The sequence below is a fragment of the Ylistrum balloti genome, unplaced genomic scaffold (genome assembly GCF_031769215.1).
Source record: "Ylistrum balloti isolate Yb309-2 unplaced genomic scaffold, AGI_CSIRO_Ybal_v1 Utg369978, whole genome shotgun sequence".
NCBI classification, from domain to species: domain Eukaryota; kingdom Metazoa; phylum Mollusca; class Bivalvia; order Pectinida; family Pectinidae; genus Ylistrum; species Ylistrum balloti.
In genome coordinates this window covers 5,332-31,904 of record NW_026782067.1, presented here as the reverse complement: position 1 = coordinate 31,904, position 26,573 = coordinate 5,332, and the positions used below count along the sequence as shown (strand labels likewise).

Sequence of the window (26,573 nt, the reverse complement as noted above, 5' to 3'; positions counted from 1 at the left end):
AGATGTCGTGCAAATGTAATTTGTTTTTGTATTGGTTACGGCGGATATGTACAGAAAGAAAAATAAAACAACTGATTATCTACGGAATGTAATTATCGGAAAATACATATTAATTGGTTGTATAATATAAACGCGACATGAAATATTTCAGATGCGTACGTGTATGATTAAGTAATTTAGGAATTCTCTAATCAAATACCTTTTTGTTTGATTAGTTTGTTGTGTCACGTGTACTCTCCCCCTAATCTAACTAAGTTGATATGGGCGCAGCTTAACTTAAAAGGACATTAGTTTATGGCGTGAAAACATTCCACACTTCGTTCTCAATTAGATTTTCGTTCTTAATCACCAAAATATCTTTCCACAATTGTCCCCACGTCTACGTCCACTTTCTATCAATGAGAGTCATTCCGGCGACACAAGTGACGAGCACTTGGGTTTTATTCTTTAATATGAAGGTCTTTCTTATAAGCCCCAATTTACACAGAACAACAATAAGCTACAGACGGCTGTAGACGGGCCATGTAGTGGTACGCACCACTCCATTTAACTCTCTTATATTTACTTTTAATTGAATTTTCGAAATTCAAAATATGGACGACTCAGTCCCTAATCAGATGTCAGCATGTGTATAATGTTTTCATATTTGAAAAAATTCAGACATTTAAGAATTGTCACCGGGTATTCTGACAGGTCCCCTGTCACTTTGCTATGTGTTACGGTCATCACTTGAGTTGGGATATCTTAGCTCGAAAAATCTTAAGTAAGTATAAGTATTGAGGACTGCCATGTTTCCTGTATTAAATGTTACAATCTCATCTCTTCATATACAGTCACATTTATATATGTTAAAGGTTTTCTAAATTCCTTTATAACAAAAGAAGCTACCGGGATAAGTAAATTCGTTTATCATCAATTAATTTTACATTTAATTATTATTCAAACCGGGAAGCCATTTGATATTCTTAAAAAGAAAACACTGAGGTAACAAAGTTAAACGATATCCTTGTCCTTTGTACAATACAACTGAGATGTTTATAGATTGTCGCGTCATTTTTGCTTTATTTTTCATGCGTTTGTTTAAGACCACACAGTAAAAAACATGAAAATATGTTTAGTTTCCGTGTTTATATTATTTAAATTATCTTAAAGGATTTCTGAAAAAATTCTAATGAAATTTGAACTGCTGCTAAACGTGTGGAAAGTATAGGTTAGTCCTTCCGTTTTCACACTTGTTACGTCGGACAGGTTTATTTAGCCCAGTTAATTACAACACCAGGGCTATCGGTGTGTCGCCGATTGAAAATTAATGCATTCACTTTAAAATATAATACCAACATTTGATACTGGTCCGTGAAACATGATATTCATGTTAATATCATTTGTGCCGGGGAAGTGAATAAATTGCTCATAAAATAATGACATGGGGTTTATCTAGATAGGAAATTTTTAAATATTTCCACACATAAAAGGTGTATATTACCCCAACCGGCTCCCTCGTAGCCAGTATTGCGTATGCAACTTTTATGATGTTATAACCACCGTGGGTAGACTGCACTGTACTGAAAATAACACCCCGACTGTACATTAATATTCTCTTTTCTGATATACATACCCCGTTACTGCTTGTTGCTGCGGGGTCCGATCTCTCTGTCGGCGATTTTTGAACCAGTTACTGACTTGTGTCAAAGTCAAGCCTGTCTTTTTAGCTAAATTTCTCTTCTCGTCTGGTGTTGGGTACCTATTTTGTTTGTAACACTCTTTTAAAGCCTGACGAGATTTCTCCTTGAAACAATATACAGTTTCCTCTCCATCCCAAATCGTTTTTGGCAAAGGGTATTTCCTTCTCAGTCTGTACTTGTCTACAGCACCCAAAGGTCGACCGCGAATTTTTTGAGCTTCCATATAATGAGCCTTGTACCAAAGTTGTTGTAAAAAAGAATGATTGGTGTCATGGAATTCATGACTTTCTAAGATTGCATAGAGTTCTCTGTAGCTTCCTCTATGAAAAGCAACAGTTGCTCTGGCTTTGAGGACGGCCTCACTACCTCTTAAGAGTTCGCTAGGAGGTAGTGACCACAGGAATCTGGCCAATCTGTCAATATCACCTTTCTGTTGAAGAGCCTCACATACACATGCCACCTGCTCAGGCGAAAAAGTCAGATTCTTGCCTGATAAAAGTTCCGAGGTTGTTGCAGAGGATGGTGAGGCGGGGTTTGAAGTTTGTGTGTTGTCCCCCGATCCGTTAAGTGTATCGGTACTGTGGGTAGATGAAACATCCCTCGTCATGGTAACATTGCTTCCATTTCCAGTTGAATCATTGTGTGTGGACACGCTCAGGATAGCCGTGGCACAGTTTACTGGGTCGGGGCTCAGGCCCGAGGGGTCGAGGCTGGGTGCCGTGTCCATCATCACCGTTCCTTGTTGATGTCGAGTCGTCTGGCACAGCGCAGTCCGATATGCCGTGTTGAGATAACTGCAATAATATTTACAATGTCAAATGCTTTTGATTGAGGACAATGTCGGGTGACGAGCCGTGATTGGCCGCATCGTCATGAGAGGCTGTTCCACAATCTTAAAGGGCGTGGCCCCACTACGGGTAATTGTCCTTTCTCATATACCTGATGTGATCACTATTGTTGTTTATGAACTGTATCTGTCATACTTTTATACTTGATACTATAACCATAAGATATGGGTGATTTTTTAAATAAACTATCCACTTTACTATAATGAGAATGAAACGCATTACTATGTGTAGATACACATCGAACTATAAAATAGTGTTGCTCTCTCGCTAAGGAACGTGCCTGTAATACAGTACGAGACCGTGTATTGTGTGTCTGATGGTGGACGCCTGACTCTGTATACAGAGTTTTACAAATAGCAAGAAAGAAAGAAAGAATATACAAATAAAATATACATCCGTGTGAGTTATGGGATCGAGGTTGTCCTCACTAGTCTGTATGGACCATCGTTTTTAATTCATTATTGTAATAGATTTTCTTTACTTGATTGGTTTTAATCACTTTCCTTAATTAGTTAATGTTAGTAGTAAATATGCCAGATTCTATTTATTACGTGTAATTTTCGACTTTTGTATTAACGTTTTTTTAGAATTTAAGTTATATCATAAATTCAAGTCTTCCTTGTCACAAAACTGTAAAATATCAAATAAAGCCTTTTGATACTCTTAATTTTTAATTAAATTACATAGCGCATTGATTGTACAGTTTTAATGCTGTATAAAATTACAGATTGAGCATACCATATTTGTGTGTGTATATATCACGTCCATTTTCAAGTTATGATATTTCTTAACATATTTGTAAGAATAAATACAATGTATTTACAAACATTATATTGTAATATGATGCTGTAAATATCAGTATCAATACAATAAATATATATAGTAACATAGATATCAAATATATATATAAATATATATCAAGGTAAATACATGATGTTTACTTATCAAATAGTAAAAAGAAATGGTAATAATGCAAGATAAAATATGGTAAGTATTAATACAATATGTTTATTGTAAAATTCTTGGTAAGGAAATATTATCATATACAATACTATTATTGGCATGAAACAGCAAATATTTGTAGTTAATATAACAATAAATATGCTTGATGACAACCAGAATCTGTCATTACTCGAGTGCAATGAAATTATAGTATATGACTTTAAATTAAGCAGAAATAATGAAAAAGTACCTATCTTAGTCAGATCAAAGTATACCTTAGCAATCCCGGTGTATAAATGGTAGGTCTGTCACAGGGATTGATTTTGTACATTATATAAAGATGCTTTACATGTTTTTTCTTGTCATTTGCTCGAGAATAATTCTCAACAAAGTAAACAGCGATATGATTTTAGCTTTCCTATTCTCCGTCCAATTTTTACGTTTTCTTGTGGCATCACTCGTTAGCTCTAGAAGGACGAAACAGCTGTATGATGTGGCATCACTGGCGAGCTCTAGAAGGACAAAGCGGCTGTATGATGTGGCATCACTGGCAAGCTCTAGAAGGACAAAGCGACTGTATGATGTGGCATCACTTGCAAGCTCTAGAAGGACAAAGCGACTAGATGATGTGGCGAGTGGCATCACTGGCGAGCTCTAGAAGGACAAAGCGGCTGTATGATGCAACATCATTCGTTATAATCGGCATCATACTTCTATAACGCCTTATATGCTATAAAACGTATTTAATGAAAAATGAGTCACCTGTGATTGATATAATTCTCTTTTCTTTCCAAAGGTTGAATACATGATTTCAAGACCCGATTTGTCCGATGAGCAGGCACAAAGTAAATATAAAAAGAAATACTAAATTCCCTCTTTCGTCCCACATATATGTTACAATTTTCACCTTCCACTTCCGTGATTGGATGAATCATTCACTCCTGATATACATTATTTACCATCTGTGTTCATCCCTGTCTAAAAATACCATCTACGATACTTGTGTAATGTTGCAGCCACATTACACTATCACACATTCTGATATTCTGATTTAAGCTCCTTCTTGAACAGATAGCTATATGAAAGAAACAAGTATTTTCTAACTTAGTTATATAAATATACTATATTTTTGTTTATCCAGTTGTATAAAACACTGCCTAGATTCAGCAACTGAAATCTGACCTGCATTATATCTAAGCATGTCGAATTAAATATTGGTACAAAACAACAATGTCATCGATCTATTTTTCATCACTAACTGATACTTTAATCCTATTTCAACGCTTTATAATTTCCGTGGAAAAATAAAATTGTAAGGTCATAATATAATGCTGAAATTAATTCAGAGGGTTTAAAATAATTAAGTCCATACTCTGTTTAATTTGTTTCTGATAATGATACATACAAGTGTATGATGACACATTATCCTTATCTCACTACAGGAATTATTTTTCGTGTTTCTGTCAGTGGATAGGGTAAAGGGCGGAGATCCAACTAAATTACAGGGCAACGATAAAAAAACTCATCTTAGAGCAAATCATTTTACGACTTGGTCAATCGATAAAAACGAACAGATTGTCTATCCGGAATACTTTACCTGATTTAAACAATTGTTACTTCCAAGAAAATCAGGTATTTTTCTGGCAAAATTATTGTATCGCCATCTAATTAATTGGTACACGACAAATTTAATGGTGCAGAATCAGTGTGTGTAGTATTGTATCGAGCTTACTAACCTCGTCAATTGGAAACGAATTATCCACTAATTACCCCCCCCCCCCCCCCCCCCCCACCCCACCCCCACTAAATAATCCCCATCCTTCTACTTCTAAAGTTGAGCGCGGCCCAACTAACTGATCATTCTCTGTACCAATTATCTGTATACAAGAACGGAATTCTTCATAAGATATTAAATCTTTTATTACACTCAATATTAAAGACACAGGAGAATGGAGTAGTAAACAGTGACAGAATAAATGATATGTAAACAAACATACATTGGATTAATAAGTTTCCTGTCCCTCTCACAATCGACAATAAATCGTAGACAGTTGGCATAACTGGGTTAGATTAATAGTATTATTATCCCAATACTTTCACGTGATCATCGATAAAATGATGATGGAAAATGAACACCGATACGAACTAGCAGACAAAAGGACGTTGTCCTTGGGTCGGCTACTATCTCATTGGATAACAGAATTGTGTGTTATTGGCTGAAGTGAATTAACCGTTTACGTCATCGTGTGAAAACATGTCTTAAAACATGGACTCAAAATAATTATATTTTCGTTGTTTGAAGTGTTGTTCTTCTATCTATATTTTAAGTCTTAATTCATCCGTATGTCTTTTTACAGATTTGTTGTGGAGTAACACACAAGGCTGTAAAGTTTAAAACACCGTGGATTACAATAATAAAACATATAATTAATTATCCTAGTGATAAGCAACAATGCTCATTTTCTGTGTTGTCTTTAACTATACCATACCTGTTAATATCATTTACCTAATTATCAGCTATATACATACATCACGTCAAACGACCTATAATAAGATAAATATATTTTTTATTTTATGGTTATTTAGCAATTTCTACATAACTACATTAAATTGAATAAAATCCACAAACCTTAACAGTAGTTGGCAACGACGATTTGTTAACAGGAACTTCTTTGCTATTGTACCTTCCTTCCCGTAGAATATTTTACATTTCTTTCAATCAATGTTTGTTTCCCTCTATCACCGCCCATGTTAGAACAGACCCTGAGCATTAATGACGAGTCAGTTGTATGATACAGCATCCTGCCTTTAGGTGGCTTCCCTTTCTTTTGTACATATATTTATCCCAAACATGTGCATTATCTGTTGACATATTAGTTCAGAAACATGACCTATTAGCATCAATCAACGGTGATAATTACTAGACAAGTATTCTTCGTCAAAATATAAAGTACAGCAATTTTAAATTGTAACTTGTCGTGTACGGTTTGTCAGAACAGTATGTAAATCACAAATCTTCTTGTACATTTTATCACATCAGAAAATGTTAAAATCTTCAAATCAGCTGTATTATAACAACAAATGATAGAACATCGTATTCGCAGTATCCTGGGTGTATACTGTTATACGTAGGCAGATAGTGGCCGTCCTTCTGGACTCCTTGTTTGTTTCTTACTAGTAGATCTATTGAAATATTAAGATGTGCCAAGGATAGACAGATTTTGCAGAAAGTTTCATATCAGCAAGATTGATCGGGAACAAAATAACCACTACGAAAAACGACGTAGGCGAAATCCGTTATTTTTAATTAATTAAATTTTCAGAAGCTGTAAAAAGGTACACCCTGTACAACTCTGTGTAACCAAGTGGGCGTGTTTTATAACAATAAAAAAATGAAACGTTTCAAACGTAGAACAAAGGGTTCACTCTGTATGTTGTTATTCGGTTAGTAGATTTCAATCCACAAAAAAAAAATATATATATATATATATATATATAGAAAATGCCTTAATAATTTATTGAAACCCGACAGTTGTGCGTGACTTCGTTCAACGATCATGTTGAAACTACAATTGATAAGGTATTTACGACAAAAAAAAATAAAATTTATGGTAACTACAATTTCCTGAAAATGTCGTATTTTTAAAAGAAGTCCTGTATGAAGTCCATTGTGTTCAGCACTGTGAATCTTATTGACTCTCGACGAAGGCGCTTAACTTCCTTGAACTACAAACTAATTAGTGTTAATTGTTGTATGGTGACGTATCGCAATGATATAATTAAAACGTTGTAAAAAAACAGCTACCCAAAAGTTCATACAATCTTTCCGGAAATGGAAAAATATACCAATGATTAGTATTCACGATGGTCAGCTATCCAATTTATAATACCATAACTATATCATTCTTTCTTTTCTGTTTTCTATTTTATATATTAACAGTCGCTGTAAATACTCAACAAATTTTTATACCTGTTTAGTTGTCACACGTGTCATCAGCAGATTATTTAGTGAAAATAATGCATGAATATGTCAAAACATGTTCGCATATTATCATCTTGTTTTGTAAATGCTCCTGTTCCATTAACCTATATAAAATACTGTTTAAACTGTACAAAAAGATACCCAAGTGTATGTCACCCTTCAATAAAAATTTAGAATTTAATAGAGAAGAATTATAATAGATATAAATAATGAATGAAGTTGCATAGCACAGCTGTTTCTACTCCTAGAACTTGTTAATAATGCTTTGGGCCTAAATTGTTAAAGCCAATGTGGGGACTGAGGAAGATTTGTTGAAATAAATGCAAGCCTTATTTAATCTGACAAGCATACATATTTTAAAGACAATATATGCGTTTGTTAATAGAAAATGTTACCTCTACTACAAACAAGACACAAGGAAGACGTAATTCTCCTACAACAAAAAAGTTTAAAGTGGAAGAAAACCACCAGCCACTTAAGTCGAGTTAACTTATTGTTTACTCTCCCTATCCAGAAAATCATTTCTTCTTTGTTTTGTATATTCATTAAGTATATCAATGTTGTTTAACGATTCTAGACTAGCTACACCTACGTTCGTTAACTTCGGTTGTGCTGTTAACCTCTGCTGTATATGTACATCAATAGAACTTAGTACCGTTCCAAGCACCAGTACTTAACAAGTACTTAAGATATCAAATATCATGATAATCGCCTTATTAGGTGACTACACCTATGCCGTTTAATCCGCATTCAAACTCGTGTATTTTGACATATTATGTCGTCAAAATGTAGACATTTGACGATTGAACGGTTGTCAGATTGTATTTATTGTCGATGTGTATGCAAATTGTTTTTCAGATAAATAGCTGTTTAATGCAAGAGCTTCCTGAAAATCATAATTATCTGAAGGATGCACGCCATGTTATATGTTATATGAGGAGATTTGCAAAGCGTTGATGTAACGTAGGTCGACATGGTGCCAAAATCGTCTTGTGATCTAGAATATATCACTTGAGAACGAGACATTACTTACTTGAATTGACCAAGGTATACATGTCGTCGATAAGGAGGAAGTTTACTTTTCCGGAACACCTGGTCTCATTCTTGTTCCACTTTTTCAGGTTTCTCAGTGAAAAAATTGCTTTTGCTGATATCTTTATTAAATTTGATTACGTTGATATGTTGGTAATTTCAAGTTGTTTTCTATAGTCATGTGAATACAATCAAGATTAACACCCATTTCAATGAGAGGCCGTAATGCAGACTTTACGCATTACCGGGTATGTTTAATCATTCTTAACCTCCTGAATATCTTGATTATGCACAAAAACATCGTACTTGGACGATCATATGATATCTTATTTGTATGATAATCATTTTTGATTTCTATTTATTTTTACCTACAAAATATACTAGAAAAAAAATATACTTTTCTATTCTGTATTTTTTTTATCTCATTTCTTATTTGAAACTTGTATTCCATGCTTTGGATGCAATCGCCAACACTTTTCTTGTCCAAGGAGGAAGAAAACTCCCCACTCCATCCTTCTTGTTTAGGTGGATTTCTCTCGCCCATTCTGGATTTCCAGGCCTGTCTAATTTATATCGCCCATTATGGAACTTCAGGCCTGTTATAAAAGCATTTCTATCGCTCATTTCTGACCTGGGAAAGATGGATTTCTCACGCCCATTTTAGACGTAATATAGACGAATTTCTTTCTTCGCCTAATCCTGACCTATTTCAGATGCTTTTTACTCGCTCATTATGGAATTCCACACCTTTTATTATTGAATTTCTCTCTCCCATTCCAGACTTATGGATGGATTTCTATCACCCATTATGGAATTCCAGGCCTGTTTTAGATGGATTTCTATCGCTCATTCCAGACCTGTTACATATGGATTTCAGTTGCTCATTTTGGAATTCCAGACCTGTTATAGATGGCTTGCAATCGCCCATTGTGGAATTCCAGACCTGTTGTAGATGACTTTCAATCGGCCATTGTGGAATTCCAGACCTGTTGTAGATGACTTTCAATCGCCCATTGTGGAATCCCAGACCTGTTGTAGATGACTTTCAATCGCCCATCGTGGAATTCCAGACCTGTTGTAGATGACTTTCAATCGCCCATCGTGGAATTCCAGACCTGTTGTAGATGACTTTCAATCGCCCATCGTGGAATTCCAGACCTGTTGTAGATGACTTTCAATCGCCCATTGTAGAATTCCAGACCTGTTGTAGATGACTTTCAATCGCCCATTGTGGAATTCCAGACCTGTTGTAGATGACTTTCAATCGCCCATTGTGGAATTCCAGACCTGTTGTAGATGACTTTCAATCGCCCATTGTAGAATTCCAGACCTGTTGTAGATGACTTTCAATCGCCCATTGTAGAATTCCAGACCTGTTGTAGATGACTTTCAATCGCCCATTGTAGAATTCCAGACCTGTTGTAGATGACTTTGTAGATGACTTTCAATCGCCCATCGTGGAATTCCAGACCTGTTGTAGATGACTTTCAATCGCCCATTGTAGAATTCCAGACCTGTTGTAGATGACTTTCAATCGCCCATCGTGGAATTCCAGACCTGTTGTAGATGACTTTCAATCGCCCATTGTAGAATTCCAGACCAGCTATGGATCGATTTCTTTCGCTCCTTCCTGACCTTGGAAAGATGGGGTTCTATCGCCGATTCCAGACTTAGAACATTCCTCTTTTCTGTTTATTTCTATTAGAACATTCCTCTTATCTGCTTATTTCCATTTCAACATTCCTCTATTTTGATTATTTCTATTATAAATGTCCTATTTTCTACACTTTTCCCTTCTGCCTTCGTACTAGGCGAAACACAACCACAATACCAAATGTACGGTAAGGGTTGGTATTTACAAGGGTTCTGATTTCCCAATTTTCAAGGACGGAATAAAACCTCGAAATATAAATTCATTTGATTCAAGCTTTTGAGAATCTGTGATTATTTGAACGGTTGCAAAAAAAACATACAAAAAATATTAAAAAACAAAACAAAAACAAAAAACATTGCGGTATACAGACACACCTATTGTGAATATTACGATTTAGGCCAAGATATATAATTCTGACTGCTGACAGTAATTCCAGAGGAATCGACCAGCTTTTTTCGGTTAGGATTATTGTACAGCCGAAAAAGATGGTCGATTCCGTACAATCTCGCAAACTACGTACGTCAGTGCTAGTACGCTCCACTCTAGTCATTTGTGTGATGAAGGTGTCCGTGTAGATCTCGTACACTACGTACGTCATTTGTGTGATGAAGGTGTCCGTGTAGATCTCGTACACTACGTACGTCATTTGTGTGATGAAGGTGTCCGTGTAGATCTCGTACACTACGTACGTCATTTGTGTGATGAAGGTGTCCGTGTAGATCTCGTGCACTACGTACGTCAGTGTTAGTACGCTCCACTCCAGTGTCTGATGAAGGTGACCGTGTAGTCATCGAAACGTCACAGTCTTACTTTCTACTGGTTGTGTTTTAAGAAGTTCTATTCTAATTTCTAAACATTTTTTGTTATTAATAAGGCACTGTGATAAGTAATAGAATCAAGTCGTTACTTCTTAAAAATCATTGAAACCATGAACATGTCAACCAGAAGTTTTACATTTCTATACCAAATAGATACATGTACTGATGACATTTTATTTCCATTTCATACAGCCTTTACTGTCCAGTTCACCACAGAAATAAGACAATCCAGTCGGCGTTATTTTACTGGTGTAAGTAAGTATTATACACTTAATTTACTTTTTTTTCAATATTGAAAAACAACTTTTGTATCCATACTTAGCCTATAACGATAATTACACAGTTGATATTTCAGTATATTGTTTAAGTATATCTTACGTCACAATGACTCTGATTTTACATATTAGTTTAAAATGTTGTTAATATGATGAATGCTAATTCGCAGAGTCAGAACACACAAGTAGGTCCTCGGAAATCAACTCCAGGTAGGTATCAGATTAATTGCTGTATTGGAAATGTAATTCTCACGTGACACGTAACAATCGATAAATCTGATATTGTGTTACCTGGTATAGGACGCTTGTTTCTATTGTCTGTGTAATCATAGGGCGTGGTCACCACATAACAAATGTCGGATTTCAAGGAAATTGTCGTCGAATTCACACCTAGTTCTCTGTCACATACTCTATAAATATGTACGTCCTCACATACAACTGTTTTGTCTAAAAGCCTTCCCTTGTAATTATTTTATAACCAGCAACTATTATGCCCCTTCATATACATTTATTATGTTATTAATTTACTTACCATCAGATCTTTTATAATATAGTAATGTTACCGGTTTGGGTCTAGGTTTTATAAGATTTTAATAATATCCATAAATAAGAAAACTTTTAAGTGTCATGTAAGCCGAACACGACTGGAAATCATATATTTATATGGAATTTTATGAGATGTGATTGAATTACTGATGTGTGACACTTTAATAAAACATTCGTTTACTGTATATCTGTAATCCCTCACATACAATTAGTATATCTGTAATCCCTCACATACAATTAGTATGTCTGTAAGCCATCACATACAATTAGTATGTCTGTAAGCCCTCACATACAATTAGTATATCTGTAAGCCCTCACATACAATTAGTATGTCTGTAAGCCCTCACATACAATTAGTAATTCTGTAAGCCCTCACATACAATTAGTATATCTGTAATCCCTCACATACAATTAGTATATCTGTAATCCCTCACATACAATTAGTATATCTGTAATCCCTCACATACAATTAGTATATCTGTAAGCCCTCACATACAATTAGTATGTCTGTAAGCCCTCACATACAATTAGTATGTCTGTAAGCCCTCACATACAATTAGTAATTCTGTAAGCCCTCACATACAATTAGTATATCTGTAAGCCCTCACATACAATTAGTATATCTGTAAGCCCTCACATACAATTAGTATATCTGTAAGCCCTCACATACAATTAGTATGTCTGTAAGCCCTCACATACAATAAGTATGTCTGTAAGCCTTCACATACAATTAGTATATCTGTAAGCCCGACATACAATTAGTATGTCTGTAAGCCCTGACTTACAATTAGTATATCTGTAAGCTTTCACATACAATTAGTATATCTGTAAGCCCTGACATACAATTAGTATGTCTGTAAGCCACGACTTTCAATTTGTATGTCTGTAATCCCTCACATACAATTAGTATATCTGTAAGCCCTCACATACAATTAGTATGTCTGTAAGCCACGACTTTCAATTTGTATGTCTGTAAGCCCTCACATACAATTAGTATATCTGTAAGCCCTCACATACAATTAGTATATCTGTAAGCCCTCACATACAATTAGTATATCTGTAAGCCCTCACATACAATTAGTATATCTGTAAGCCCTGACATACAATTAGTATGTCTGTAAGCCACGACTTTCAATTTGTATGTCTGTAAGCCCTGACATACAATTGGTATGTCTGTAAGCTTTCACATACAATTAGTATATCTGTAAGCCCTGACATACAATTAGTAATTCTGTAAGCCCTGACATACAATTAGTAATTCTGTAAGCCCTGACATACAATTAGTAATTCTGTAAGCTTTCACATACAATTAGTAATTCTGTAAGCTTTCACATACAATTAGTAATTCTGTAAGCCCTGACATACAATTAGTAATTCTGTAAGCCCTGACATACAATTAGTAATTCTGTAAGCTTTCAAACACATTTCTGTTTGTTGGTACCTGTAATAGTTATATTATTATGATTGTATGTGATATGTCTAACCATCAGAGATCGAAATGGTTAGAAATTCCTTCAAAGTTTCTCTGGAAAGCGCTCTTTACCTGACAGTATAGTGGTATAATGATATCACTTTTGTGTGTAGCTTTTTCTCACCATTGTATTTTATCCTGACCTGGCTAGTTCTGTGTAATGCTTTCCGCTGGAACCAGACGCTGATGAGTTTTACCAGATACGCTATGTACAATCTGGCTTATATAAACTTGGGCACATGATAGATATGTAGATTACTCGAATTCGATATTTAACATTCCAGACGCGATTTGGCTGAATTTTGTAATGGATATGTGAAGTTCTGTGAGTACCTGAATGAACAAACTTGATACGTAAAGCCTATGTTGTAGGGGACTTACACGACGAATAACGAAGATATGCAAAAACAACACTCTGGTTTTCTGTGTTAATTATATACAATTACACAATATAAACTACGGCAATCTTCATCAGAAGCTCGATTGTGTAGATACGTTTTACTGAAAAAATTAATTACAAATCTTTTTTTTTTTAAACTAGTACTTTGTACATATGACGTTCTTTCATATTTTGTCGACAGTCAAATTGTAATCAGTATATTTATCGGGTGATTGGATTCAATACTAGGTATGTCAGCAGGGTGAAGTGATGGTTGACAATGATACAGTAGTATGCTGCAGTCCATGACGTCCGTGTGTTGGGTCACTAAGTAAGACCAAGGTAGACAGAGTACATGTGGCCTTCTACATGTGCCAGTCTGTCATTGAGAGTGCCATTAAGATAAAATCGCAGATATATGATAGTAATATCTACAGATACATCTGTATCATACCCTTATTGCATTAAACTTGCTAATGATATGTTAAACTTCACACCTGAAACTTTAATTCTGTTTGCTAGACCGAAAATAGAAAAAAAATAGAAAGCAAATGATTTGTTATAAATTATAACATTAAGGTGTTGGATGAATTGTCTATTTAAAAATAAATCTTCCTATCTCACAATCGCTTCTGATTCGTCAAAATTACTGGTGAGATCAGATTCGTCATGCATGTTAAATGGATATGAGTATGCCGACTCACCAAATCACAAAACGATATATACGCTATACAGAAATTTTAACGATATTAAAAAAACAACAGCCGAACAGCTGCTGCTCTTCATCATTTTGGTCATTGATTGAAAGAAACAAAGGGTGCTGATACTTTCAAATACAACAATTGATTGGACTGTATTTTGTGGATGAAAAATATTGCAATTCGAAAACAGCTTCGTTATCATCTAAAGTAAAAGCATTTTGAAATGTATTTATATTAGACACAAGAGAGTTAAAATTATTGTTTAATGTACAATTTCCTTACAAAAGCTCGTGTAATGGTGGTTGTCCTATGGTACATCAACAGAAACATGTAGAGTAAAATAATATATAGGAAAGATACATGAAGATTACACGTGTTACAGACGGGGCAACAGATCCATCTGGGTGTAGAAGAAACAACTCATTCTCTGATTCAATTAGATGTAATATGTATTACCGTTAGGTTATCAATGTCCTCCACAGGTGGACATCGAGGAAAACCATCCAAGATCCGACAGGTGGGTACAGTAACCCACCTGTTACTTATTGACATACAGCAGGTATATTTGTCCTTCCTCTACGACATATTATATTTCCGCCTTGAACAAATCAAGTTTACCACACACACCACGTGTGTTGCAGCCCTTACTGCAACAAATTGTTGATTGTAATAATTATCACACTAAGGTTAACCTTATTGTAATACTTTTTTGAAACTATAACATACAGAAATATTACACAATTAAGTTCATATTTTGATGCTTTTTTATTCGTGATTTGTCAGTGAATCAAATGTTCAGTCGGGGATAACTTAATGAAAGCATGGACAAAATTATCATTGTCCAAAAAATAAAATCTATTGATGTTATGTTATCCTTAAGTACTTCTAAACTTGAGACTGTGAGAAGTTTTTTACGATTAGAATATCGTATTGTAATAAAATCTATAACATCATTAAATCATATCGATTACTGTCACACAGTTTTTACCTGATGACCTTGAACCCAACAAATATCCACAGCATTTATTACAACTTAGAAATGCACATGCCTAGACAAAAACTGACGGTTTTGTGTATAATTGACATTATATGCTTTCCGATGTGTTGACGACAAATGATCTGTCGATCTGCGGATCTCTGGCATTGAAACTGTTTTGTAAGGAAATTGACATTTTCTGTCTTTTGAAATGTCAGTCACTTTTGACCTTGCAATTTTGCGGGTTCAATTTCTGTATTTTTTCTAAACAATTAAAATTCATATGCTGATACAAAAAGTCGACGGTTTTGGATAGAATTAACATTGATACTTGACATTTAGATTAGGTTGCCGATAGCGGTGTCAATGACCTTTGATCCTTTGACCTTAAAACTTTGCAAACAAAATCTTTACATCGTTTCCTTAAATATTTAAACGTATCTTTCTGTAAAAATCGTTGACATTAAAAAATAGTAAATTGCACCTTCAGAATGATCAATGACATTAGCCCGTTAACCCCAAAAACTTTCAAATGCAAATAAGAGTTTAAATTTCGTTAACCTTGCTGTAATAAATTCCATGTTTATTACAAGTGTCGCTTTTTGTTGTAATAATCTTGAATATATTACAATAAGGCGAACTTTGATTTGATAAACTATTACAACAAGGCAAACTTCAATTTGATAAACTATTACAAAAAGGTAAACTTTAATTTGATAAACTATTACAACAAGGCGAACTTTAATTTGATAAACTATTACAACAAGGCGAACTTTAATTTGATAAACTATTACAACAAGGCGAACTTTAATTTGATAAACTATTACAATGAGCAAATTATTACAATATTACAATAACAGAAGAAGCGCACGTGTTCATTTTGGTGTTGAGTCAATGGGTAAACGGTTCGACATTGAAAGATGTATCGGTTTTTAGATAAAATCACGAGACTGAAGGATAATTCCCGTATACGTTACAGTGTAAATAAACATGATGGTAGTGTCCATTTAGATCGAGTCATTCATGTAAATAGTATTATGGAAATAAAAAAAATCATAAAATCATAAAATGTTTGTGGTACCTGGTATCTCTATCCATTATACTGATCTGTTCTTATATTCTACCAAAGTCAAGAAAAAAGGCCATGTAGTAGTAAATGTATTTCCACTTCATGTAATTAATTACGATTTGTTACGAAATAATAGGTTACCTTTGTCTGGACAGTGAAAATCGCGTGAATATCTGGTTTTCGTATTGCCGAACGTTTGATTATAGGAACAGTTAATAAGCATTATTTATTAATATTTTATTACATTTGTGTCCATACTTATAAACTTATAAACGTTTATAGTAGGAACAAATCTAGAATTTATATTTCTTTCTAAAACTTGTTTAACAGATGCTATCATCACTGATGATTTCAACCATTTCTCTCAAAATTTCTTGCTTTGTGGTCGATCCAACGGTTAGATTTTGAATGTTGCCTACGTTGTTTAGCTGATTGTAACATATGAAAAACGACATGTCAGTAATACAGACTGTACCTTTTGTTCTAATACAGACGAATGTATCTACTTAATGCATAGTTATCATAAACAGCGCTATTATGGAGTTCATCTATTGATGTCAACCATTCAGTCATGGATAAAAACTGGCTTCTTCACATAAAACATAGGTTTTAATCTTAATTTTTACTAGTCGAGAGATAGGAATGGTTGATGAAAAAAATGAAAATTGGATTCAGACTCCAATTTACATCTACATAACTCCCGTCGGACTACATTATACAATACAGCATAGCCGTTTTTTTCATCTAATGACTGTGAATAATACATGCGTACTGACCACGTATTGTTTAAATGGCAACTTTTAACATTTTTGAAACATATTATAAATCTGTTAAAAATTATGATACTCTCATGCCAGAAACAAATGAAACCATCCTTTTTACTTTTTTTCTAATAATCATTTCTCCACGGTTGCTATTTTGGTGATTAACCACGATTTGCATATCTGATGTCGAATTTGAGTTTTAATTAAGATTGTGTTGACATATTTCTTGTTTACTTATCAGTCGTTTTGTACTGTCATGCCCGATACGTTATTTCGCTACCTGTGACAAATCTAGTCACTGACGAGTTTTCACTGCGTTAAACAATCACAATAATATCATAATGATATACCCTGGTCTGGACAGCTGTGACATCAAAACCTTCACCTTAATATGAGGTCAGTAAATTGCTTTTCCTTTATATCAGCATTGACATCATCTATCTTTGTTTTAATTAGAGGTTATCACTGAGTAAGAAACTAGAACACAACACAGTTACAGATTATTGTGTGAATCAAACATCGGTATTATCTCTATTATAGAATGATAATCTATAAATCTACGACTGATTATGATGTAAGTATGGATATATCATCCGGGGAAAATCTGTTTTCACATTTCAGCTGTTAGTTTTATTAATTGTTGATAGTATCATAGTTATAACAGGTACGTAAGAAATGAAACAAATAATAGTATGTGTATATATATAACAGAAATATTAGTTATCATTGTAATAGTTTCAATAGTTTGCCTGAGATAATGTTGATATTCATTCATGTATGAAATAGAGAAACAAACAGAGAAAATGTGCTGTACAGTTTTGTTACCCAATCCAATCAGGAACTATGTTTCAACATCAAAAGTAGGTTAATATTTCTATTTTTTTTATCTAATAACATGTAACATCAATTTTGACGAATTTTCACATCAACATTTTTTCCCGGGTAAATGACTCTGTCACAATGAGTTCTTTTTTTCCAAAATGAATTTTTCGGCTTGTGAATACTTTGTTAAAAAGCAAATCATATTCTCAACTTCAGCAAGATATATAACTATTATTTCTATAACGGTTTTTTTCTGTTATTTGATACATATATATTTACTGCCTGCAAAGTTAGATGTTCTTTCATAAAGTCTCTCAACTTCAAACAACAACATTGAGTAACTTTAGTAGGCATAAATAATAAAAAGTCGATTTGTCAGTTTTTTTATTTCTTTTTATCGATATGATTTTGTTGAAAAAAGAAACTTGATATTGTTTATACAGGAGACGCCCCCTGGGCTTGGGCTACCAATACCACTAGTATGAGACTAGAACACTGACAGTGATCAGGTTCTCAATGTATTGTACGCGTTAACACAAAACTGATGCATAAATCAATTTTCATGAAAACTTGTACGATTACCACAGCACTGTCGAAATGTAATTTAATACACGTCTTTACAACTGGTGAGATTTACTTCGATATTCACACTGACATTTTTCCTTTCACATATATCTTTCTTCTCAGTTTCGGATTTGTTCATGTAAAAAAAATTCTCGCCTCTTGTGACAACGGTCATTTAATGCAGGGACTTTGTAGGGAAGACCTTTCTTCGCTTTGTCAGACTAGAGTGCCTCTACAAGGCTGCTGATTGATGGCTGTTTAAGGAAATGCTACTTTATATAAATTTTAATTGAAATGAATTCTAAAATTGCAAACTGTGTTTATCCAACTTTTGTACACGGTACATAAATAAAACATAATAATAAACGACATTTGTATCTATCACTGTTACATAAAGCCATTGTTTACCTGCACGTCAGTCGATCAATCATCGGAAACCACGCGTTACAATATAAACATACATCATCATTTTACCATCATGTTTAATCTGCAGCTTATTCTTATACAGATAAATAAAATCGCTTAAACTATAGAGTTTTTCCTGGTCATATAAGTTACCTCTAACGAAAATTAGAATCCCAAAACATACATCGGGATATCATTATTGGAATTCGTAATCGTATTTGTTTTGTCTTTAGAGTTACTTTAAACATATCTTATTGACATATACAAACAACAAAGGGATTAGTCAGTGACTTATCAAGAAATACAGATAAACAAATGACAGAACAACAATCACATGATAACACTGAAAATAGAGTCTAAAACCTCATGATATTTTTATTTAATTTTAAAACAATATTTAAACGTTTAAATAGAAGAAACTGCTGTGCAAACTACTCGCAAAGAAACATCTACTGTCACGTCAATTACACATATGAACGTATAAGAACGTATACATAGATTTTTCAAAGGAAAGAGTTAAACCGACTCTACAGAAAGTCTGTAGTCATCAAAGCATAATCTAGAGTACAGGATATTCCAAGACGTCCTAAGAAATCTTTACAACAGGTCAATATCTATGTGTCTTTTCTAATTCACTCAACTATTTACTAGAATAAAACCTCTCTTAGAATATGGTGATATGATATGCGACAATAAAAAGATAAAACAAGCAAAAAAACAAAACAAAGCAAAACAATGTTTCAACTAATTACAAGAAAAACTCCACATAATATGGTCAGTGTCCCTCCTTTTCAACCAACTAATTTTCCGCTCGTCATTCCGACATTTATTCTCATAATATAAGAAATGGAAATCATTTCTGTCCACTAAAATGTCCTACTAAACTCTATAAGGATTCATTTTCCTTCCATGTTAATCCTGGTAACGTTAAGAAAAATCCACTTATTAACCTTATTAAGACCCTGAATGACGACCACTTAATAACCTTAAAAAAGACCCATAATAGCGACCATGTAATTATCTAAAGAGGACCCTGAATGACGACCGTTTACTATCCTTGATAAGAACCGCTTACTTATCTTAAGAAGACCCATAATAGTGACCATTTAATAACCTTAACAGGACCCTGGATAGTGACCATTTACTAACCTTAAGAAGTCCCTGCATGGCGATCACTTACTAACCTTAAGAAGACCATGGATAGCGACTACTTACTAACCTTTAGAATACCATGGATAGCGACCACTTACTAACCTTTAGAATACCATGAATAGCGACCACTTACTAACCTTTAGAATACCATGGATAGCGACCACTTACTAACCTTTAGAATACCATGGATAGCGACCACTTACTAACCTTTAGAATACCACGGATAGCGACCACTTACTAACCTTTAGAATACCATGGATAGCGACCACTTACTAACCTTTAGAATACCATGGATAGCGACCACTTACTAACCTTTAGAATACCATGGATAGCGACCACTTACTAACCTTTAGAATACCCTGGAAGCGACAACTTACTAACCTTATGAAGACCCTGTAATACATTTACAAAATTCTTTGCATGGAATAATTATGAGAAATACTGACCTAAATCACATTAAAATGTGATGTCAGCTATATCTAGGATGATAAATTCAAGTAATCCCGAGTACAATCACATAGCGCCTGTAACACACGGGCAAATCTTTCTTTGAGATAATCTTGAGAAAAAAATTCACATCCACTTTTACAAATTGACAGTGCCGAAAATCCTCAACATTAGTGATACATTTATATTTCCATTCTACCGCCATGATTTATTTCAGCATGATAAAAAAAAGAAAAACGTTTCCCGTTTAGTTCTATGTAAACCAGATGGGAAGATAGAAGGCTAGGAACGTCCATCTAGTCAAGTGTATGAATACACATTCGGTGGTCAAGGTGAGACGTCCACAAGTAATCCTGGAAGACTGTGATTTGCTCGGTATTGAAACTGATAATGCTAGAAGTCTCCTTAGTAAACAAACTGACCGCCGGTCACTTTCACTTCGGTATCAATATCCTCTTTACTGACATATCCGAAGTTGTTGGACTTAAGTAAGACCTTCACAAAAAAAGTAACTATACAAACTATATAACAGAACAAATTTATTGTCAAACATGTAATTTTGCCACAAAATCATTATTATCAACATAACATATATGATTATCAAATTTATCAGCTTCGTCTGTTAAAAGTAAACGTTGATCTGACAATCTAAAGTATAAATGTAGAATCTGTTACAAACAAAATGTCGTCACTTACTAACAGGATCGACTTCCATTTATAATTTCCATGATTATTCTATCCTGAAAATTGCATCAATCCACTCGAAGACACAAAAATGTAAATAATTCACGAAGAAATACGAGGTACATTGTTTCGTGAAATCTGACAGACAGCCTCATCACTTTTTAATGAAATATCAATGCGCAATTTTATTTCAAAAGCGACCAAAAAATTACATTTTGAAATAATTTGATTATTTTTTTTAAATGCTAGAGTTTTAAAATGTTATAACAATTATCAAATCAAATTTGTGATTATATCATTTCGTAAATTGTTGTTAATAATGACTCAAGGAACTATTTTAGTACGACTCTTCACGGATTCGGACTTTGTGACGTCAGTATTTGGTTAACCGGGATTTAGTTTGCTCTCAGTTAAATTGAGTGCGGAAATATAAACGATAAACTGTTACCAGCTGGGGTATACAGGTGATACCGTAATGGACGCCATTCTATTTATCTTCCTCTCGAATTGGCTTCATAGCAACTGCACATCCAATCTGGTAACATTTTATTGTTTAAATAAAAAGTTAGATTTATGCCGTCATCCTTGAGTGAACTTCATGCAATAAGGACGTTAAGGTTATACAATACTTCTCAAATCCCATAAATAGTATAACACAGCCGTAACCGATTCATGTGACCATAAATAACATTTCCCTATAACTTAAATTTGACAGTATTAATAGATCATTCTTCAGTCAAGAGTGTACCTACCAAAAGTCACAATTATCATTTAGAATGTCTTATATCTTATAGTAATGATATTTTATATCCGGTTTATCACGTGAATGTGTTCTTGGTAAAAAATATACCTATCGTGAGTAGGTTAATACATTTGTATTACGATCACACTAAAACATTTAATAAGTTTGATTTCAGTTAGATAATGGTAGAGCGGATATTTACTACCTCAGTAGGCCTCCCTACCATGTAGGCCTACTCAGGTAGTAGAACTAATTGCAAAGTGTCTGAAGATTTGATATGAAAGTGCTGATGCTTTGCTGTTTCCAATTTTATGCCTTCCCATGTTTTAGTCCGTTTCTCACCTTTCCGAGAAACACAACCCGCTCTCAATGCCCACACAGCCGACTCGTTATGGTTTGTGTTATTGTGGAAGCCGTGGCTGTGTCAATGGGCATGGTACTTTACTTTAATGTCTTGGGATGTCTTGCGGCGTACCTCCGGTATGCTGTTCAACTGATTGCACATGATATCTGTGTGGATTATATCGCAAAACAAGCGAGTCGAAGTAAACCTCGAAGGTGTAAACACAGGAAGAGTTCGATCATGTCGCTATCTTCGGTTGGGCGACTGAAAATGACCAAAAGTAAAAAAGCTATATAAAATGTTTGACCCAAAGTGTTGTCAGTTGATCATGTGTTATACTGTACGAGGCTGGAGATAAATCTTACAAGTCGTTAATTAATTGGTTTTTCGCTGCCAGCATGTAAGTGCAACTTAATGGAGAGCATACACAGTTAGGTAAAGAAAACGATACAGAATTTAATCAGAATATCACTCTAGACAGTAAATCTGACTGACCACTGGATAAACAGTGGCTATTCTGAACTTTGACCCCTATTAATCCTATTGTCATCATACGTGTATTTTTATCTTGTCACAAAAAAAAAAAAAAAAAAAATCTTCGCTGACTTTCTTCCCCTTAAAAAAATCCATGACATCATTTTCCCAATTGAGTCCCCTTCCGGTGTGGTAACACAGTATCAGGTGTTGTCTCTGTCAGGTGATTGTAATTGGCCATCCAGAGATCTGACTTCATCCACCAGTCATGTTGTTCGATACATCCGGAGATCACGTGACACATCGGTCCTGTAACACAGTTAGGTGTTGTCTCTGTACTGTATAAGGAACAGTCGGTGTAACACAGTTAGGTGTTGTCTCTGATAACACTAACACAGTTATAAGGAACAGTCGGTCCTGTAACACAGTTAGGTGTTGTCTCTGTACTGTATAAGGAACAGTCGGCCCTGTAACACAGTTAGGTGTTGTCTCTGTACTGTATAAGGAACAGTCGGTCCTGTAACACAGTTAGGTGTTGTCTCTGTACTGTATAAGGAACAGTCTGTTCTGTAACACAGTTAGGTGTTGTCTCTGTAGTGTATAAGGAACAGTCGGTCCTGTAACACAGTTAGGTGTTGTCTCTGTACTGTATAAGGAACATTCGAACCTGTAACACAGTTAGGTGTTGTCTCTGTACTGTATAAGGAACAGTCGGCCCTGTAACACAGTAAGGTGTTGTCTCTGTACTGTATAAGGAACAGTCGGTCCTGTAACACAGTTAGGTGTTGTCTCTGTACTGTATAAGGAACAGTCGGTCCTGTAACACAGTTAGGTGTTGTCTCTGTACTGTATAAGGAACAGTCGGTCCTGTAACACAGTTAGGTGTTGTCTCTGTACTGTATAAGGAACAGTCGGTCCTGTAACACAGTTAGGTGTTGTCTCTGTACTGTATAAGGAACAGTCGGTCCTGTAACACAGTTAGGTGTTGTCTCTGTACTGTATAAGGAACAGTCGGTCCTGTAACACAGTTAGGTGTTGTCTCTGTACTGTATAAGGAACAGTCGGTCCTGTAACACAGTTAGGTGTTGTCTCTGTACTGTATAAGGAACAGTCGGTCCTGTAACACAGTTAGGTGTTGTCTCTGTACTGTATAAGGAACAGTCGGCCCTGTAACACAGTTAGGTGTTGTCTCTGTACTGTATAAGGAACAGTCGGCCCTGTAACACAGTTAGGTGTTGTCTCTGTACTGTATAAGGAACAGTCGGCCCTGTAACACAGTTAGGTGTTGTCTCTGTACTGTATAAGGAACAGTCGGTCCTGTAACACAGTTAGGTGTTGTCTCTGTACTGTATAAGGAACAGTCGGCCCTGTAACACAGTTAGGTGTTGTCTCTGTACTGTATAAGGAACAGTCGGTCCTGTAACACAGTTAGGTGTTGTCTCTGTACTGTATAAGGAACAGTCGGCCCTGTAACACAGTTAGGTGTTGTCTCTGTACTGTATAAGGAACAGTCGGCCCTGTAACACAGTTAGGTGTTGTCTCTATAGGAACACAGTCAGGTGTTGTCTCTGTACTGTATAAGGAACAGTCGGTCCTGTAACACAGTTAGGTGTTGTCTCTGTACTGTATAAGGAACAGTCGGCCCTGTAACACAGTTAGGTGTTGTCTCTGTACTGTATAAGGAACAGTCGGCCCTGTAACACAGTTAGGTGTTGTCTCTGTACAACACAGTTAGGTATTGACTCTGTACTGTATAAGGAACAGTCGGCCCTGTAACACAGTTAGGTGTTGTCTCTATAGTGTATAAGGAACAGTTGGCCCAGTAACACAGTTAGGTGTTGTCTTTGTACTGTATAAGGAAGAGTCGGCCCTGTAACACAGTTAGGTGTTGTCTCTGTAGTGTATAAGGAACAGTCGGTCCTGTAACACAGTTAGGTGTTGTCTCTGTACTGTATAAGGAACAGTCGGTCCTGTAACAAAGTTAGGTGTTGTCTCTGTACTGTATAAGGAACAGTCGGTTAAGGAACAGTCCCTGTAACACAGTTAGGTGTTGTCTCTGTACTGTATAAGGAACAGTCGGTCCTGTAACACAGTTAGGTGTTGTCTCTGTAGTGTATAAGGAACAGTCGGTCCTGTAACACAGTTAGGTGTTGTCTCTGTACTGTATAAGGAACAGTCGGCCCTGTAACACAGTTAGGTGTTGTCTCTGTACTGTATAAGGAACAGTCGGTCCTGTAACACAGTCAGGTGTTGTCTCTGTACTGTATAAGGAACAGTCGGTCCTGTAACACAGTTAGGTGTTGTCTCTGTACTGTATAAGGAACAGTCGGCCTGTAACACAGTTAGTAACACAGTTAGGTGTTGTCTCTGTACTGTATAAGGAACAGGAACACAGTTAGGTGTTGTCTCTGTACTGTATAAGGAACAGTCGGTCCTGTAACACAGTTAGGTGTTGTCTCTGTACTGTATAAGGAACAGTCGGTCCTGTAACACAGTTAGGTGTTGTCTCTGTACTGTATAAGGAACAGTCGGCCCTGTAACACAGTTAGGTGTTGTCTCTGTACTGTATAAGGAACAGTCGGTCCTGTAACACAGTTAGGTGTTGTCTCTGTACTGTATAAGGAACAGTCGGCCCTGTAACACAGTTAGGTGTTGTCTCTGTACTGTATAAGGAACAGTCGGCCCTGTAACACAGTAAGGTGTTGTCTCTGTATTGTATAAGGAACAGTCGGTCCTGTAACACAGTTAGGTGTTGTCTCTGTACTGTATAAGGAACATTCGAACCTGTAACACAGTTAGGTGTTGTCTCTGTACTGTATAAGGAACAGTCGGTCCTGTAACACAGTTAGGTGTTGTCTCTGTACTGTATAACGAACCTTCGGCCCTGTAACACAGTTATGTGTTGTCTCTGTACTGTATAAGGAACAGTCGGCCCTGTAACACAGTTAGGTGTTGTCTCTGTACTGTATAAGGAACAGTCGGTCCTGTAACACAGTTAGGTGTTGTCTCTGTACTGTATAAGGAACAGTCGGCCCTGTAACACAGTTAGGTGTTGTCTCTGTACTGTATAAGGAACAGTCGGCCCTGTAACACAGTTAGGTGTTGTCTATGTACTGTATAAGGAACATTCGAACCTGTAACACAGTTAGGTGTTGTCTCTGTACTGTATAAGGAACAGTCGGCCCTGTAACACAGTTAGGTGTTGTCTCTGTACTGTATAAGGAACAGTCGGTCCTTTAACACAGTTAGGTGTTGTCTCTGTACTGTATAAGGAACAGTCGGTCCTGTAACACAGTTAGGTGTTGTCTCTGTACTGTATAAGGAACAGTCGGCCCTGTAACACAGTTAGGTGTTGTCTCTGTAGTGTATAAGGAACAGTCGGTCCTGTAACACAGTTAGGTGTTGTCTCTGTACTGTACAAGGAACATTCGGCCCTGTAACACAGTTAGGTGTTGTCTCTGTACTGTATAAGGAACTTTCGAACCTGTAACACAGTTAGGTGTTGTCTCTGTACTGTATAAGGAACAGTCGGTCCTGTAACACAGTTAGGTGTTGTCTCTGTACTGTATAAGGAACAGTCGGTCCTGTAACACAGTTAGGTGTTGTCTCTGTACTGTATAAGGAACAGTCGGCCCTGTAACACAGTTAGGTGTTGTCTCTGTACTGTATAAGGAACAGTCGGTCCTGTAACACAGTTAGGTGTTGTCTCTGTAGTGTATAAAGAACAGTCGGTCCTGTAACACAGTTAGGTGTTGTCTCTGTACTGTATAAGGAACAGTCGGTCCTGTAACACAGTTAGGT

General features: G+C 35.6%; 1 protein-coding gene across 2 annotated transcripts in view; it reads right to left on the bottom strand.

The window, feature by feature from the left end:
* LOC132547789 (protein sine oculis-like) overlaps nucleotides 1-2,441 on the bottom strand; it is a 35,781-nt gene extending 33,340 nt beyond the window's left edge. For both annotated transcript variants that reach the window (XM_060211593.1, XM_060211594.1), the window contains exon 1: nucleotides 1,616-2,441. In XM_060211593.1, the coding sequence (XP_060067576.1) occupies nucleotides 1,616-2,412 (797 nt within the window). In that variant the 5' untranslated portion in view covers nucleotides 2,413-2,441. The remainder of the gene's footprint in view (nucleotides 1-1,615) is intronic.
* Between the last annotated feature and the right edge of the window lie 24,132 nt (nucleotides 2,442-26,573).